General features: G+C 44.1%; 1 protein-coding gene across 2 annotated transcripts in view; it reads right to left on the reverse strand.

Moving 5' to 3' along the window:
* The window catches only part of CACNA2D2 (calcium voltage-gated channel auxiliary subunit alpha2delta 2), a 423565-nt gene that overhangs the window by 110958 nt on the left and 291755 nt on the right, over positions 1-20852 (reverse strand). For both annotated transcript variants that reach the window (XM_063941375.1, XM_063941374.1), the window contains exons 13-15: positions 9640-9718; positions 2488-2537; positions 1738-1827 (exon numbers count right to left, since the gene is read on the reverse strand). In XM_063941375.1, coding sequence (XP_063797445.1) covers positions 1738-1827; positions 2488-2537; positions 9640-9718 — 219 coding nt within the window. The remainder of the gene's footprint in view (positions 1-1737; positions 1828-2487; positions 2538-9639; positions 9719-20852) is intronic.

Here is a 20852-nt window from a genome sequence, read left to right on the forward strand (position 1 = left end):
CCGGCCCAGGAGGTGGTGGGACACGGGACACATGGAGACCAGTCCACATAGTGAGAGCTTCTCCTACCATCATACCTGGAAGCTGCTAATAAGGCCGGCCCGGGAGGTGGTGGGACACGGGACACATGGAGACCGGTCACATAGTGAGGGCTTCTCCTACCATCATACCTGGCAGCTGCTAATAAGGCCGGCAAGGGAGATGGTGGGACACGGAACACATGGAGACCAGTCACAAAGTGAGAGCTTCTCCTACCATCATACCTGGAAGCTGCTAATAAGGCCGGCCCGGGAGGTGGTGGGACACGGGACACATGGAGACCGGTCACATAGTGAGGGCTTCTCCTACCGTCATAATTGGCAGCTGCTAATAAGGCCGGCCTGGGAGGTGGTGGGACATGGGACACATGGAGACGGTCACATAGTGAGGGTTTCTCCTACGGTCATACATGGAAGCTGCTAAAAAGGCCGGCCCCGGAGGTGGTGGGACACGTGGCACATGGTGACCAGTCACATAGTGAGGGCTTGTCCTACCGTCATACCTGGCAGCTGCTAATAAGGGTGGCCTGGGAGGCGGTGGGACATGGGACACATGGAGACCGGTCACATAGTGAGGGTTTGTCCTACCGTAATACCTAGAAGTTGCTAATAAGACTAGCGCGGGAGGTGGTGGGACACATGGAGACCAGTCACATAGAGAGGGCTTCTACTACCGTCATACCTGGCAGCTGCTAATAAGACCAGCCCGGGAGGTGGTGGTGGGACACGGGACACATGGAGAATTGTCGCATAGTGAGAGCTTCTCCTACGGTCATACCTGGAAGCTGCTAATAAGGCCGGCCCGGGAGGTGGTGGGACACATGGAGACCAGTCACATAGTAAGAGCTTCTCCTACGGTCATACCTGGAAGCCGCTAATAAGCCCGGCCCGGGAGGTGGTGGGACATGGGACACATGGAGACCAGTCACATAGTGAGAGCTTCTCCTACGGTCATACCTGGAAGCTGCTAAAAAGGCCGGCCCGGGAGGTGGTGGGACACATGGAGACCAGTCAGATAGTGAGAGCTTCTGCTACCGTCATACCTGGAAGCTGCTAATAAGGCTGGCCCGGGAGGTGGTGGGACACGGAGCACATGGAGACCGGTCACATAGTGAGAGCTTCTCCTATGGTCATACCTGGAAGCTGCTAATAAGATCGGCCTGGAAGGTGGTGGGACACATGGAGACCAGTCACATAGTGAGAGCTTCTCCTACGGTCATACCTGGAAGCTGCTAATATGACCGGACTGGTAGGTGGTGGTGGGACACATGGAGACCAGTCACATAGTGAGAGCTTCTCCTACGGTCATACCTGGAAGCTGCTAATAAGACCAGCCCAGTAGGTGGTGGTGGGACATGGGGCACATGGAGACCGGTCACATAGTGAGGGCTTCTCCTACGGTCATACCTGGAAGCTGCTAGTATGACCGGACTGGGAGGTGGTGGGACACGGGACACATGGAGACCGGTCACATAGTGAGGGCTTGTACAGGTGTTCTGTATCTGTGTGAACACGTGTGTATAGAGTATGTGCACCATGTGTTGTGTGTTTGGTATAAGATGTGCATGTGCACATACATGTGTGTTTCTGCGTACATACATGTGTCAGTTATTGATATAAATTGAAGATAATGTGAAGGAGCAGGTGAAAGGACCGGTGGTGGGGTGGGTGTGGTGGGCCTCTCGCGGTATCGCTCCTCACCAGCGCATCCTGGTAAACGTTCGTCCACTGAACCTGCTTGGCTTCATTTCCAGCTAGAACCATTGGCCTCCCGAGAACATCGAGATACTCCTGAGACAGAAGGTAGAGATATATGTGAGAATCGGAACACAGTAATGAAGACCCCCAGCCCCCCCACACACATATTGGGGGTCATTCCGAGTTGATCGCTAGCTGCTTTCGGTCGCAGCGCAGCGATCAGGCAAAAAAAAAATCGGCATTTCTGTGCATGCGTATGGGCCGCAGTGCGCACGCGCGAAGTACTTTCACACATAACTATGCAGTTTCACACAAGGCCGAGCGGCGCTTTTCAGTCGCACTGCTGATCGGTGAGTGATTGACATGAATGGGGCGTTTCTGGGTGGCAACTTGGCGTTTTCTGGGAGTGTGCAAAAAAACGCAGGCGTGTCAGGTGAAAACGCAGGCGTGCCTGGGGAAATGGGGGAGTGGCTGGCCGAACGCAGGGCGTGTTTGTGACGTCAAAACAGGAACCAAACAGTCTGCAGTGATCGCAATCTGTGAGTAGGTCTGGAGCTACTCAGAAACTGCAAGGAATTATTTAGTAGCAATTCTGCTAATCTTTCGTTCGCTATTCTGCTAAGCTAAGATACACTCCCAGAGGGCGGCGGCCTAGCGTGTGCAATGCTGCTAAAAGCAGCTAGCGAGCGAACGACTCGGAATGAGGGCCATAGCCAGAGCGGGGCAGTTCCGCGACATCACAGGGTGTCATACCTGAGTGTTTATCCGGATCGCTCCAATAGACGGGATCTCAAAATAGTAACCTGAAAAAGTAATTGCTGGTGAGATCAACCGTATATACACACACTATATATATATACCACCAGTATACACACTCACACCGTATGTACACACACTATATATATATATATATATATATATAGATATACCACCAGTATATACACTCACACCGTATGTACACACACTATATATATATATTATATATATATATACCACCAGTATACACACTCACTGTATGCACACCACCAACATACACACTCACACCATATAACCCCACCAATATACGCACTCACACCATATGTACACCACCAATATACACACTCACACCATATGTACACCACCAATATACACACTCACACCGTATGTACACCACCAGTATACACACTCACACCGTGTGTACACCACCAATATACACACTCACACCATATGTACACCACCAGTATACACACTCACACCGTATGTACACCACCAGTATACACACTCACACCGTATGTACACCACCTATATACACACTCACACCGTGTGTACACCACCAATATACACACTCACACCGTATGTACACCACCAATATACAAACCCACACCGTATGTACACCAGTATACGCACTCACACCGTATGTACACCACCAATATACACACTCACACCGTATGTACACCAGTATACGCACTCACACCGTATGTACACCACCAATATACACACTCACACTGTATGCACACCACAATATACACACTCACACCGTATGTACACCACCAATATACACACTCACACTGTATGTACACCACCAGTATACACACTCACACCGTATGTACACCACCAACATACACACTCACACTGTATGTACACCACCAATATACACACTCACACCGTATGTACACCACCAATATACACACTCACACTGTATGTACACAACACCAGTATACACACTCACACTGTATGTACACCACCAACATACACACTCACACCGTATGTACACCACCAATATACACACTCACACTATGTACACCACCAACATACACACTCACATTGTATGTACACCACCACTATACACACTCACACCGTATGTACACCACCAGTATACACACTCACACTGTATGTACACCACCAGTATACACACACACACACACACCGTATGTACACCACCAGTATACACACTCACAGAGCCGGCCCTAACCAATATGATGCCCTAGGCAAGATTTTGGCTGATGCCCCCTAGCACCGCCGCTAATTCTGCAGGAGATGCCTGGCATGAGTCAGCTGGCAGCTCTGCTAACGTCGGGCGCCTTTTGTTTATTAAAATGCATCATAATATTTGCATTACTATGTGTCTAGGATACACAAGCAGCTTCTGCTGATTAAAATGATATGCAGCATGCCTATATTCTGTGTGCGAATGCGGCTGTATCTGCATATGAAATGCTACATTACAGTGATTTCCAGGAATACACTGTAATGTAGCATTTCGTATGCAGATACAGCCGCAGTCACACACAGAATATAGGCATGCCGCATATCATTTTGATCAGCAGAAGCTGCTGGTGCCCCCAAGCATACCAAATGCCCTAGGCATTTGCCTAGTTTGCCTATGCCTAAGGCAGGCTCTGCACACTCACAAAGTATGTACACCACCAACATACACACTCACACCGTATGTACACCACCAATATACACACTCACACCGTATGTACACCACCAATATACACACTCACACCGTATGTACACCACCAATATACACACTCACACCGTATGTACACCACCAGTATACACACTCACACCGTATGTACACCACCAATATACACACTCACACCGTATGTACACCACCAATATACACACTCACACCGTATGTACACCACCAATATACACACTCACACCGTATGTACACCACCAATATACACACTCACACCGTATGTACACCACCACTATACACACTCACACAGTATGTACACCACCAACATACACACTCACACCGTATGTACACCACCAATATACACACTCACACCGTATGTACACCACCAGTATACACACACACACTGTATGTACACCACCAGTATACACACTCACACCGTATGTACACCACCACTATACACACTCACACTGTATGTACACCACCAATATACACACTCACACTGTATGTACACCACCACTATACACACTCACACTGTATGTACACCACCAATATACACACTCACACCGTATGTACACCACCAATATACACACTCACACCGTATGTACACCACCACTATACACACTCACACTGTATGTACACCACCAATATACACACTCACACTGTATGTACACCACCAATATACACACTCACACCGTATGTACACCACCAATATACACACTCACACTGTATGTACACCACCAATATACACACTCACACCGTATGTACACCACCAATATACACACTCACACTGTATGTACACCACCAATATACACACTCACACCGTATGTACACCACCAATATACACACTCACACAGTATGTACACCACCTATATACACACTCACACCGTATGTACACCACCAGTATACGCACTCACACCGTATGTACACCACCAATATACACACTCACACTGTATGTACACCACCTATATACACACTCACACCGTATGTACACCACCAGTATACACACTCAAACCGTGTGTACACCAGTACACACTCACACTGTATGTACACCACCAATATACACACTCACACCGAATGTACACCACCAGTATACACACTCAGACTGTATGTACACCACCAGTATACACACTCACACCGTATGTACACCACCAATATACACACTCACACAGTATGTACACCACCTATATACACACACACCGTATGTACACCACCAGTATACACACTCAGACTGTATGTACACCACCAGTATACACACACACACCGTATGTACACCACCAGTATACACACTCACACTGTATGTACACCACCAACATACACACTCACACCGTATGTACACCACCAGTATACACACTCACACTGTATGTACACCACCAACATACACACTCACACTGTATGTACACCACCAACATACACACTCACACCGTATGTACACCACCAGTATACGCACTCACACCGTATGTACACCACCAATATACACACTCACACTGTATGTACACCACCACTATACAAACTCACACTGTATGTACACCACCAATATACACACTCACACTGTATGTACACCACCAACATACACACTCACACTGTATGTACACCACCACTATACAAACTCACACTGTATGTACACCACCAGTATACACACACACCGTATGTACACCACCAGTATACACACTCAGACTGTATGTACACCACCAGTATACACACACACACCGTATGTACACCACCAGTATACACACTCACACTGTATGTACACCACCAACATACACACTCACACCGTATGTACACCACCAGTATACACACTCACACTGTATGTACACCACCAACATACACACTCACACTGTATGTACACCACCAACATACACACTCACACCGTATGTACACCACCAGTATACACACTCACACTGTATGTACACCACCAACATACACACTCACACCGTATGTACACCACCAGTATACACACTCACACTGTATGTACACCACCAACATACACACTCACACCGTATGTACACCACCAGTATACACACTCACACTGTATGTACACCACCAATATACACACTCACACCGTATGTACACCACCAGTATACACACTCACACTGTATGTACACCATATAAACAGTCCTTGTATACACACAGATAACCCGGGCGGACAATTCAATGCCACTCCCGGGACACCTGCGAGTAGACAATAATCAGGCGCACCACTATAAAAAGTTAGCAAAAATTGTCCCAATTACAAAGAAAAAAAAAAAAAGGGGGGGGACCATTAATTTTGTACTGATTGCCTCATATTAAAAACAAGCTGCTCCCCACTTTATAGCTAGAAGTAAACTATACGTGAATGCAATATATAATATAGAGAGAGCGCTAAGCACCTGCAGTGTCTATGAGCTAATTATGCAGTTTCAAATAACAATTGTGCCAGCATAGCATATACAAGAGAGTGCATAAAAAGTAACTTAAGAACAATTTATTACACATAAAAAGCTAGATATTATAATCCTTCAAAAGCTTTTGTGTTACTTATTCACATACATGGAAACACTCAGAAGGCTACATAAATAGTATTTTCTAGAAGTAGCTAGTGGGACAGTCCTTGGTCTCCAACTCCAATAGGATACATAAGTTTCCACTCTTAATAGAGAGAATGTTACTTTGTATCTAGAAACCATATGGTTAGTAATTCTGTACCGTTACTGTGTCCAGACTCCGGTTCAAGTACTAAACTGTTGGCTAGTTGGAAAGAATAAATAAACCACAGCTGATGCTGTATTTCGGTATACCGGAGTTTAGGGGAAGAATTCTTATGCAATTGTAGTGCTCACCTCCCCATCACCATAGATCCAAATGTTATGCTCCGGAAAAAAGCAGCACGGCGCTGGATGTTCCCCTGCCGGAGTCGCGTATTTCCCAGAGTGGTTGGAGCTTCACACTCTGGCCTCAGTACTTCCAATAAGAGAGTGAGGGAGCAGCTCCCAGCTGCGTCTGCACGCCGCTCAGCTTCTCCTCGTCGGTACTGTTTGGGGAGCTCCTCACCGAGGTATGTATATTGGAGATGCTTTAGCAAGATAGCGTTTCCACAGTCCCAAGCATAAAGTGTTCCCAAATAGGATATAGAAGTGTCCTTAACGCGTTTCTCCGTTATATCAATCGAACGGTTTCATCAGAAGGTATGAAACCGTTCGATTGATATAACGGAGAAACGCCTTCTGAGTGTTTCCATGTATGTGAATAAGTGATTAAAACAAAAGCTTTTGAAGGATTATAATATCGAGCTTTTTATGTGTAATAAATTGTTCTTAAATTACTGTTTATGCACTCTCTTGTATATGCTATTGTTATTTGAAACTGCATAATTAGCTCATAGACACTGCAGGTGCTTAGCGCTCTCTCTATATTATATCCTGTATGTACACCACCAATATACACACTCACACGGTATGTGCACCACCAGTATACACACACACACACACACACACACACACACACACACACACACACACACACACACACACACACTGTATGTACACCACCAATATACACACTAACACTGTATGTACACCACCAATATACACACTCACATACAGGGGCGGATCCAGAAGAAAATGATAGGGGGGGGCACCATGGAAGGGGCAAGTACATTTGCGTGCGGCTTCGGTGCATGTGAGGTGGCGCTTCTTATACAATGCCCACAGTTGTAGCGCTCATTATGCAATGTCCACTGTACTGGTAGTGCCCCTTATATAGACCCCATAGTAGTGGTGTCCCTTATGCAATGCCCGTATTGCCCCCAGTAGTAATGTTGCCTGTAGTAATGCCCCCAGTCATTATGCCCCCAGTGGTAATGCCCCTGCAGTTATGACCCCAGTAGTTTAGCCACCAGTAGTAATGCCCCCCTATGGTTTGCCCCATTGTAGTTTAGCCCATGTAGTTATGCCCCCCTTATAGTTTAGCCACCAGTAGTAATGCCCCCCTGTAGTTTGCCCCATTGCAGTTTAGCCCCTGTAGTTATGCCCCCCTTATAGTTTAGCCTCCAGTAGTAATGCCCCCAATAGTTTGGCCCCTGTAGTTATGCCCCCAGTAGTTTGGCTCCCCCTGTAGTTTAGCCCCCAAGTAGTAATGCCCCCAATAGGTTGGCCCCTGTAGTTATGCCCCCAGTAGTTTGGCTCCCCCTGTAGTTTAGCCCCCAAGTAGTAATGCCCCTGTAGTTTAGCCCCCAAGTAGTAATGCCCCCTGTAGGTGCCCCCCAGTAATAATGCCCCCAGTAGCTGCCACCCCCAGTAATAATGCCCCCAGTAGCTGCCCCCCCAGTAGTGATGCCCCCAGTAGTAATGCCCCCCCTCAGTAGTAATGCCCCTTGTTGATGCCCCCCCCAGTAGTAATGCCCCTTGTTGGTGCCCCCCAGTAGTAATGTCCCCCCGTAGTTTCCCCCAGGAGATGCCCCCGCTGCATTAAGGAAGAAAAAAACATAACACTTACCGAGCCCCGTTCCCGCGCCGCTGCAGTCCTCCTTCTGGCTGGCGTCCTCTCCTCAGTACTATGACTGACGTCTCTCCCATAGCGCACGGCGCAGTGACAGCGCCGGAAGCCGGAGCTCAGTACTGAGCTCCTGCCTCCGGCTACCGCTGTGCAGGGAGACGGGCGCCCGCTGGTAACACAATCTCAGCGGGCGCCCGTCATCTCCCTGTGCGGCGCCGACGCCGCGGGGTGGGGGGGGGGGGGAGGCCACAAATGAAAGGGGGGGGGCACGGGCCAGAGTGCCCCCCCCCCTGGATCCGCCACTGCTCACATACACTGTATGTACACCACCAATATACACACACACACACACACACACACACACACACACACACACACACACAGTATGTACACCACCAATAAACACACTCACAAAATATGTGCACCACCAGTATACACACACACACACACACACACACACACACACACACACACACACACACACACACACACACACTGTATGTACACCACCAATATACACACTCACACTGTATGTACACCACCAATATACACACTCACACTGTATGTTCACCACCAATATACACACTCACACTGTATGTTCACCACCAATATACACACTCACACCATATGTATACCACCAGTATACACACTCACACTGTATGTACACCACCAATATACACACTCACACCATATGTACACCACCAGTATACATACTCACACCGTATGTACACCACCAATATACACACTCACACCGTATGTACACCACCAGTATACACACTCACACCGTATGTATACCACCAATATACACACTCACACCGTATGTACACCACCAGTATACACACTCACACCGTATGTACACCACCAATATACACACTCACACCATATGTACACCACCAGTATACACACTCACACCGTATGTACACCACCTATATACACACTCACATATATACTGAATGTAAAACATACACATGGGACATATAAACCCACACATTCAGAACACAGCCGTAGACCACACCAGTCTCCCTCACCCTTGTTGGCGCAGGCCATCCACTGTAACGGAGTGACATCATAATTGTGCTGCCCGACTGAGAATGTGAACACACGGACCTGCGGAGAAACAGCGGCATGAGTCTTCAAGCAGCGCTACATAATACCCTCCCACTGCGCACAGCAATCTCCGTATGACAAGACATAATGTCACTGTTCCATGACAACCGCTGTCCAATAACACATTGTTTGTCCAGGTTTAATTGAATATTACCAATGAAATTATATGAAGAATTGATTTTAACACTATTATATTGGTCGACTGTATGGAGGCATACGGCGAGATGTGCTGCCCCCTACAGGTATACAGTGGGGTAAAATGCTGGAATCACACAGGGTTCTGTAATACTAACGAGATTACATATGGGTCTATAACAGCTGTATCATGCACTATTACAGTACAACACATACTACACTGCGGTATCATGCACTATTACTGTACAACACACACTACACTGCTGTATCATGCACTATTACAGTACAACACATACTACACTGCGGTATCATGCACTATTACTGTACAACACATACTACACTGCTGTATCATGCACTATTAATGTACAACTCACACTACACTGCGGTATCATACACTATTACTGTACAACACACACTACACTGCGGTATCATGCACTATTACAGTACAACACATACTACACTGCGGTATCATGCACTATTACTGTACAACACACACTACACTGCGGTATCATGCACTATTACAGTACAACACATACTACACTGCGGTATCATGCACTATTACTGTACAACACACACTACACTGCTGTATCATGCACTATTACTGTACAACACACACTACACTGCGGTATCATACACTATTACTGTACAACACACACTACACTGCGGTATCATGCACTATTAATGTACAACTCACACTACACTGCGGTATCATACACTATTACTGTACAACACACACTACACTGCGGTATCATGCACTATTAGTGTACAACACACACTACACTGCTGTATCATGCACAGTTACTGTACAACACACACTACACTGCGGTAACATGCACTATTACTGTACAACGCACACTACACTGTGGTATCATGCACTATTACTGTACAACACACACTACACTGCGGTATCATGCACTATTACTGTACAACACACACACTACACTGCGGTATAATGCACTATTACTGTACAACACACACTACACTGCTGTATCATACACTATTACTGTACAACTCACACTACACTAATGTATCGTGCACTATTACTGTACAACATACACAATAGCTGCTGTATCATGTACTTTTACTGTACAACACACACTACACTGATGTATCATGCAGTATTACTGTACAACACACACTATACTGCTGTATCATGCACTATTACTGTACAACACACACTACACTGTGGTATCATGTACTATTACTGTACAACACACACTAGACAGCTGGATTGTGCACTATTACTGTATAACACACACTACACTGCGGTATCATGCACTATTACTGTATAACAACACTACACTGCTGTATCATGCACTATTACTGCATAACAACACTACACTGCTGTATCATGCACTATTACTGTACAACACACACTACACTGCTGTATCATGCTCTATTACTGTACAACACACACTACACTGTGGTATCATGCACTATTACTGTACAACACACACTACACTGCGGTGTCATGCACTATTACTGTACAACACACACTACACTGCTGTATCATGCACTATTACTGTACAACACACACACTACACTGCGGTATCATGCACTATTACTGTATAACAACACTACACTGCTGTATCATGCACTATTACTGTACAACACACACTACACTGCTGTATCATGCACTATTACTGTATAACAACACTACACTGCTGTATCATGCACTATTACTGTACAACACACACTACACTGCTGTATCATGCACTATTACTGTACAACACACACTACACTGCTGTATCATGCACTATTACTGTATAACAACACTACACTGCTGTATCATGCACTATTACTGTACAACACACACACACACTACACTGATGTATCATGCACTATTACTGTACAATATACACAATAGCTGCTGTATCATGCACTATTACTGTACAACACACACTACACTGCTGTATCATGCACTATTACTGTACAACACACACTACACTGCTGTATCATGCACTATTACTGTACAACACAGACTACACTGCTGTATCATGTACTATTACTGTACAACACACACACACACACTACACTGATGTATCATGCACTATTACTGTACAATATACACAATAGCTGCTGTATCATGCACTATTACTGTACAACACACACTACACTGCTGTATCATGCACTATTACTGTACAACACACACTACACTGCTGTATCATGCACTATTACTGTACAACATACACTACACTGCTGTATCATGCACTATTACTGTATAACACACTATACTGCTGTATCATGCACTATTACTGTATAACAACACTACACTGCTGTATCATGCACTATTACTGTATAACAACACTACACTGCTGTATCATGCACAATTACTGTATAACACACACTATACTGCTGTATCATGCACTCTTACTGTACAACACACACTATACTGCTGTATACTGCACTATTACTGTATAACACACACTACACTGTGGTATCATGCACTATTACTGTACAACACACACTACACTGCTGTATCATGCACTACTACTGCATAACACACACTACACTGCTGTATACTGCACTATTACTGTACAACACACACTCCACTGCTGTATCATGCACTATTACTGTATAACACACACTACACTGTGGTATCATGCACTATTACTGTACAACACACACTACACTGTGGTATCATGCACTATTACTGTACAACACACACTACACTGCTGTATCATGCACTATTACTGTACAACACACACTACACTGCTGTATCACGCACTATTACTGTATAACACACACTACACTGCTGTATACTGCACTATTACTGTACAACACACACTACACTGCTGTATCATGCACTATTACTGTATAACACACACTATACTGCTGTATCATGCACTATTACTGTATAACACACACTATACTGCTGTATCATGCACTATTACTGTACAACACACTATACTGCTGTATCACGCACTATTACTGTATAACAACACTACACTGCTGTATACTGCACTATTACTGTACAACACACACTACACTGCTGTATCATGCACTATTACTGTATAACACACACTATACTGCTGTATCATGCACTATTACTGTACAACACACTATACTGCTGCATCACGCACTATTACTGTATAACACACACTACACTGCTGTATACTGCACTATTACTGTACAACACACACTACACTGCTGTATCATGCACTATTACTGTATAACACACACTATACTGCCGTATCATGCACTATTACTGTATAACAACACTACACTGCTGTATCATGCACTATTACTGTACAACACACACTACACTGTGGTATAATGCACTATTACTGTATAACACACACTACACTGATGTATCATGCACTATTACTGTATAACACACACTATACTGGTGTATACTGCACTATTACTGTACAACACACACTACACTACTGTGTCATTCACTAGTACTGTACAACACACACTGCAGTATCATACTCTATTAATGTACAACACACACTACACTGCTGTATCATGCACTATAACTGTACAACACACACTACACTGTGGTATCATGCACTATTACTGTACAACACACACTACACCTGCGGTATACTGCAGTATTACTGTACAACACACACTACACTGCTGTATACTGCACTATTACTGCACAACACACACTACACCTGCGGTATACTGCAGTATTACTGTACAACACAAACTATACCTGCGGTATACTGCACTATAAGTGTACAACACACACTACACCTGCAGTATACTGCACTCTTACTGTACAACACAAACTATACCTGCGGTATACTGCACTATAAGTGTACAACACACACTACACCTGCAGTATACTGCACTATTACTGTACAACACACACACTACACTGTGGTATCATGCACTATTACTGTACAACACACACTACACCTGCGGTATACTGCAGTATTACTGTACAACACACACTACACTGCTGTATACTGCACTATTACTGCACAACACACACTACACCTGCTGTATACTGCAGTATTACTGTACAACACACACTACACTGCTGTATACTGCACTATTACTGCACAACACACACTACACCTGCGGTATACTGCAGTATTACTGTACAACACAAACTATACCTGCGGTATACTGCACTATAAGTGTACAACACACACTACACCTGTGGTATACTGCACTCTTACTGTACAACACACACTACACCTGCGGTATACTGCACTATTACTGTACAACACACACACTACACTGCGGTATCATGCACTATTACAGTACAACACACACTACACTGCTGTATCATGCACTATTACTGTACAACACACACGCTACACTGCTGTATACTGCACTATTACTGTACAACACACACTACACTGCTGTATACTGCACTATTACTGTACAACACACACTACACTGCTGTATCATGCACTATTACTGTATAACACACACTACACTGCTGTATACTGCACTATTACTGTACAACACACACTACACTGCGGTATCATGCACTATTACTGTACAACACACACTACACTGCTGTATACTGCACTATTACTGTACAACACACACTACACTGCTGTATCATGCACTATTACTGTATAACACACACACTACACTGCTGTATACTGCACTATTACTGTACAACACACACTACACTGCTGTATACTGCAGTATTACTGTACAACACACACTACACTGCTGTATACTGCACTATTACTGCACAACACACACTACACCTGCGGTATACTGCAATATTACTGTACAACACAAACTATACCTGCGGTATACTGCACTATAAGTGTACAACACACACTACACCTGCGGTATACTGCACTATTACTGTACAACACACACTACACTGCTGTATACTGCACTATTACTGTACAACACACACTACACTGCTGTATACTGCAGTATTACTGTACAACACACACTACACTGCTGTATACTGCACTATTACTGTACAACACACACTACACTGCTGTATACTGCACTATTACTGCACAACACACACTACACCTGCGGTATACTGCAATATTACTGTACAACACAAACTATACCTGCGGTATACTGCACTATAAGTGTACAACACACACTACACCTGCGGTATACTGCACTATTACTGTACAACACACACTACACTGCTGTATACTGCACTATTACTGTACAACACACACTACACTGCTGTATACTGCACTATTACTGTACAACACACACTACACCTGCGGTATACTGCACTATTACTGTACAACACACACACTACACTGTGGTATCATGCACTATTACTGTACAACACACACTACACCTGCTGTATACTGCAGTATTACTGTACAACACACACTACACCTGCGGTATACTGCACAACACACACACTACACTGTGGTATCATGCACTATTACTGTACAACACACACTACACTGCTGTATACTGCACTATTACTGTACAACACACACTACACTGCTGTATACTGCACTATTACTGTACAACACACACTACACCTGCGGTATACTGCACTATTACTGTACAACACACACACTACACTGTGGTATCATGCACTATTACTGTACAACACACACTACACCTGCTGTATACTGCAGTATTACTGTACAACACACACTACACTGCTGTATACTGCACTATTACTGCACAACACACACTACACCTGCTGTATACTGCAGTATTACTGTACAACACACACTACACTGCTGTATACTGCACTATTACTGCACAACACACACTACACCTGCGGTATACTGCAGTATTACTGTACAACACAAACTATACCTGTGGTATACTGCACTATAAGTGTACAATACACACTACACCTGTGGTATACTGCACTCTTACTGTACAACACACACTACACCTGCGGTATACTGCACTATTACTGTACAACACACACACTACACTGCGGTATCATGCACTATAACAGTACAACACACACTACACTGCTGTATCATGAACTATTACTGTACAACACACACGATACACTGTTGTATACTGCACTATTACTGTACAACACACACTACACTGCTGTATCATGCACTATTACTGTATAACACACACTACACTGCTGTATACTGCACTATTACTGTACAACACACACTACACTGCGGTATCATGCACTATTACTGTACAACACACACTACACTGCTGTATCATGCACTATTACTGTATAACACACACTACACTGCTGTATACTGCACTATTACTGTACAACACACACACTACACTGCGGTATCATGCACTATTACTGTACAACACACACTACACTGCTGTATCATGCACTATTACTGTACAACACACACTACACTGCTGTATACTGCACTATTACTGTACAACACACACTACACTGCTGTATACTGCACTATTACTGTACAACACACACTACACTGCTGTATACTGCAGTATTACTGTACAACACACACTACACTGCTGTATACTGCACTATTACTGCACAACACACACTACACCTGCGGTATACTGCAGTATTACTGTACAACACAAACTATACCTGCGGTATACTGCACTATAAGTGTACAACACACACTACACCTGCGGTATACTGCACTCTTACTGTACAACACACACTACACTGCGGTATACTGCACTATTACTGTACAACACACACTACACTGCTGTATACTGCACTATTACTGTACAACACACACTACACTGCTGTATACTGCACTATTACTGTACAACACACACTACACCTGCGGTATACTGCACTATTACTGTACAACACACACACTACACTGTGGTATCATGCACTATTACTGTACAACACACACTACACCTGCTGTATACTGCAGTATTACTGTACAACACACACTACACTGCTGTATACTGCACTATTACTGCACAACACACACTACACCTGCTGTATACTGCAGTATTACTGTACAACACACACTACACTGCTGTATACTGCACTATTACTGCACAACACACACTACACCTGCGGTATACTGCAGTATTACTGTACAACACAAACTATACCTGCGGTATACTGCACTATAAGTGTACAACACACACTACACCTGTGGTATGCTGCACTATTACTGTACAACACATACTACACCTGCGGTATACTGCACTATTACTGTACAACACACACACTACACTGCGGTATCATGCACTATTACAGTACAACACACACTACACTGCTGTATCATGCACTATTACTGTACAACACACACTACACTGTGGTATCATGCACTATTACTGTACAACACACACACTACACTGTGGTATCATGCACTATTACTGTACAACACACACTACACTGCTGTATACTGCACTATTACTGTACAACACACACTACACTGCTGTATACTGCACTATTACTGTACAACACACACTACACCTGCGGTATACTGCAGTATTACTGTACAACACACACTACACCTGCGGTATACTGCACTATTACTGTACAACACACACACTACACTGTGGTATCATGCACTATTACTGTACAACACACACTACACTGCTGTATACTGCACTATTACTGTACAACACACACTACACTGCTGTATACTGCACTATTACTGTACAACACACACTACACCTGCGGTATACTGCACTATTACTGTACAACACACACACTACACTGTGGTATCATGCACTATTACTGTACAACACACACTACACCTGCTGTATACTGCAGTATTACTGTACAACACACACTACACTGCTGTATACTGCACTATTACTGCACAACACACACTACACCTGCTGTATACTGCAGTATTACTGTACAACACACACTACACTGCTGTATACTGCACTATTACTGCACAACACACACTACACCTGCTGTATACTGCAGTATTACTGTACAACACACACTACACCTGCTGTATACTGCAGTATTACTGTACAACACACACTACACCTGCGGTATACTGCACTATTACTGTACAACACACACACTACACTGTGGTATCATGCACTATTACTGTACAACACACACTACACTGCTGTATACTGCACTATTACTGTACAACACACACTACACCTGCGGTATACTGCACTATTACTGTACAACACACACACTACACTGTGGTATCATGCACTATTACTGTACAACACACACTACACCTGCTGTATACTGCAGTATTACTGTACAACACACACTACACTGCTGTATACTGCACTATTACTGCACAACACACACTACACCTGCTGTATACTGCAGTATTACTGTACAACACACACTACACTGCTGTATACTGCACTATTACTGCACAACACACACTACACCTGCGGTATACTGCAGTATTACTGTACAACACAAACTATACCTGCGGTATACTGCACTATAAGTGTACAACACACACTACACCTGTGGTATGCTGCACTATTACTGTACAACACATACTACACCTGCGGTATACTGCACTATTACTGTACAACACACACACTACACTGCGGTATCATGCACTATTACAGTACAACACACACTACACTGCTGTATCATGCACTATTACTGTACAACACACACTACACTGTGGTATCATGCACTATTACTGTACAACACACACACTACACTGTGGTATCATGCACTATTACTGTACAACACACACTACACTGCTGTATACTGCACTATTACTGTACAACACACACTACACTGCTGTATACTGCACTATTACTGTACAACACACACTACACCTGCGGTATACTGCACTATTATTGTACAACACACACACTACACTGTGGTATCATGCACTATTACTGTACAACACACACTACACCTGCTGTATACTGCAGTATTACTGTACAACACACACTACACTGCTGTATACTGCACTATTACTGCACAACACACACTACACCTGCTGTATACTGCAGTATTACTGTACAACACACACTACACTGCTGTATACTGCACTATTACTGCACAACACACACTACACCTGCGGTATACTGCAGTATTACAGTACAACACAAACTATACCTGCGGTATACTGCACTATAAGTGTACAACACACACTACACCTGTGGTATACTGCACTCTTACTGTACAACACACACTACACCTGCGGTATACTGCACTATTACTGTACAACACACACACTACACTGCTGTATCATGCACTATTACTGTACAACACACACGCTACACTGCTGTATACTGCACTATTACTGTACAACACACACTACACTGCTGTATACTGCACTATTACTGTACAACACACACTACACTGCTGCATCATGCACTATTACTGTATAACACACACTACACTGATGTATACTGCACTATTACTGTACAACACACACTACACTGCGGTATCATGCACTATTACAGTACAACACACACTACACTGCTGTATCATGCACTATTACTGTACAACACACACGCTACACTGCTGTATACTGCACTATTACTGTACAACACACACTACACTGCTGTATCATGCACTATTACTGTATAACACACACTACACTGCTGTATACTGCACTATTACTGTACAACACACACTACACTGCAGTATCATGCACTATTACAGTACAACACACACTACACTGCTGTATCATGCACTATTACTGTACAACACACACGCTACACTGCTGTATACTGCACTATTACTGTACAACACACACTACACTGCTGTATACTGCACTATTACTGTACAACACACACTACACTGCTGTATCATGCACTATTACTGTATAACACACACTACACTGCTGTATACTGCACTATTACTGTACAACACACACTACACTGCTGTATCATGCACTATTACTGTACAACACACACTACACTGCTGTATACTGCACTATTACTGTACAACACACACTACACTGCTGCATACTGCACTATTACTGTACAACACACACTACACCTGCGGTATACTGCACTATTACTGTACAACACACACTACACCTGCGGTATACTGCACTATTACTGTACAACACACACTACACTGCTGTATCATGCACTATTACTGTACAACACACACTACACTGCTGTATACTGCACTATTACTGTACAACACACACTACACCTGCGGTATACTGCACAACATACACTACACTGCTGTATCATGCACTATTACTGTACAACACACACTACACTGCGGTACAATGGGGCAGATGTACTGAGCCTTGGAGAGTGATACAGTGGAGACAGATAAAGTGGAGAGAGATAAAGACACCGCCTTTAACATGGCAGTTAGGAACGGACTGACTGGTACTTTATCTCTCTCCATGGGGCCTCTCAGGCTTTTAAACAGGGAACCAGCACATTCTGACTGCACAAAAGACATAGGTATGATCCTTTTAATTATATACAAAGTCAGTTTGGGGGTGAGCTTTTGGGGCGTGGAGCTCCCTATATTGCTCTGGCTGGGCCACCTTGGGGCATCACCACCTTACATTTACTTTTAACACTTATATCACATTGTGTTTGTTTTATATTTATGTAGCTTTTTTCACATATTTTTTACACTTCTAACACTCTCAGCTAAACTTCACATTCTAACACTTTACTGCTGTCCTCTCTCTAACAATCTGACACCTTACTGCTGTCCTCTCTCTAACACTCTGACACCTTACTGCTGTCCTCTCTCTAACACTCTGACACCTTACTGCTGTCCTCCTCTTTTCTTTTACATTCAGCAGCCTCTTTCATTTGCTTAACACTGATCTTTTACTCCTATCCTTTTTTCTGTGTGATGCCCTGGGGTGGTTTGGCTGGGGTGGTCTGGGGGTGCTCTGCGTCCCGGAGGTGAACCCCTATAGTGTTAGGGACCTGTCCGATGAGGTCACCGTGAAGAAGGTGGGCAGGCTCATATACTGGCCAATATATGCCAAGAACCTCAAATATTATATTATGGTTATAATAATTTTAATGGTGTATGGTGCACCTGCACCCTTTGTTCCTATGTTGTAGTATTACAGTACTTAGTCTCAGCAAGGTAGCACATCCCATTATAATAAGCTAGGGTGTGCAGTCCAGGCCCCGTTTCCATACACACAAAGCAAGGCAGCTCCCACCAGTACACTACCGCAGTGTTATGGGAACATTTACCGTGGTTCCCAGT

The sequence above is a fragment of the Pseudophryne corroboree genome, chromosome 9 (assembly GCF_028390025.1).
Source record: "Pseudophryne corroboree isolate aPseCor3 chromosome 9, aPseCor3.hap2, whole genome shotgun sequence".
Taxonomy (NCBI): domain Eukaryota; kingdom Metazoa; phylum Chordata; class Amphibia; order Anura; family Myobatrachidae; genus Pseudophryne; species Pseudophryne corroboree.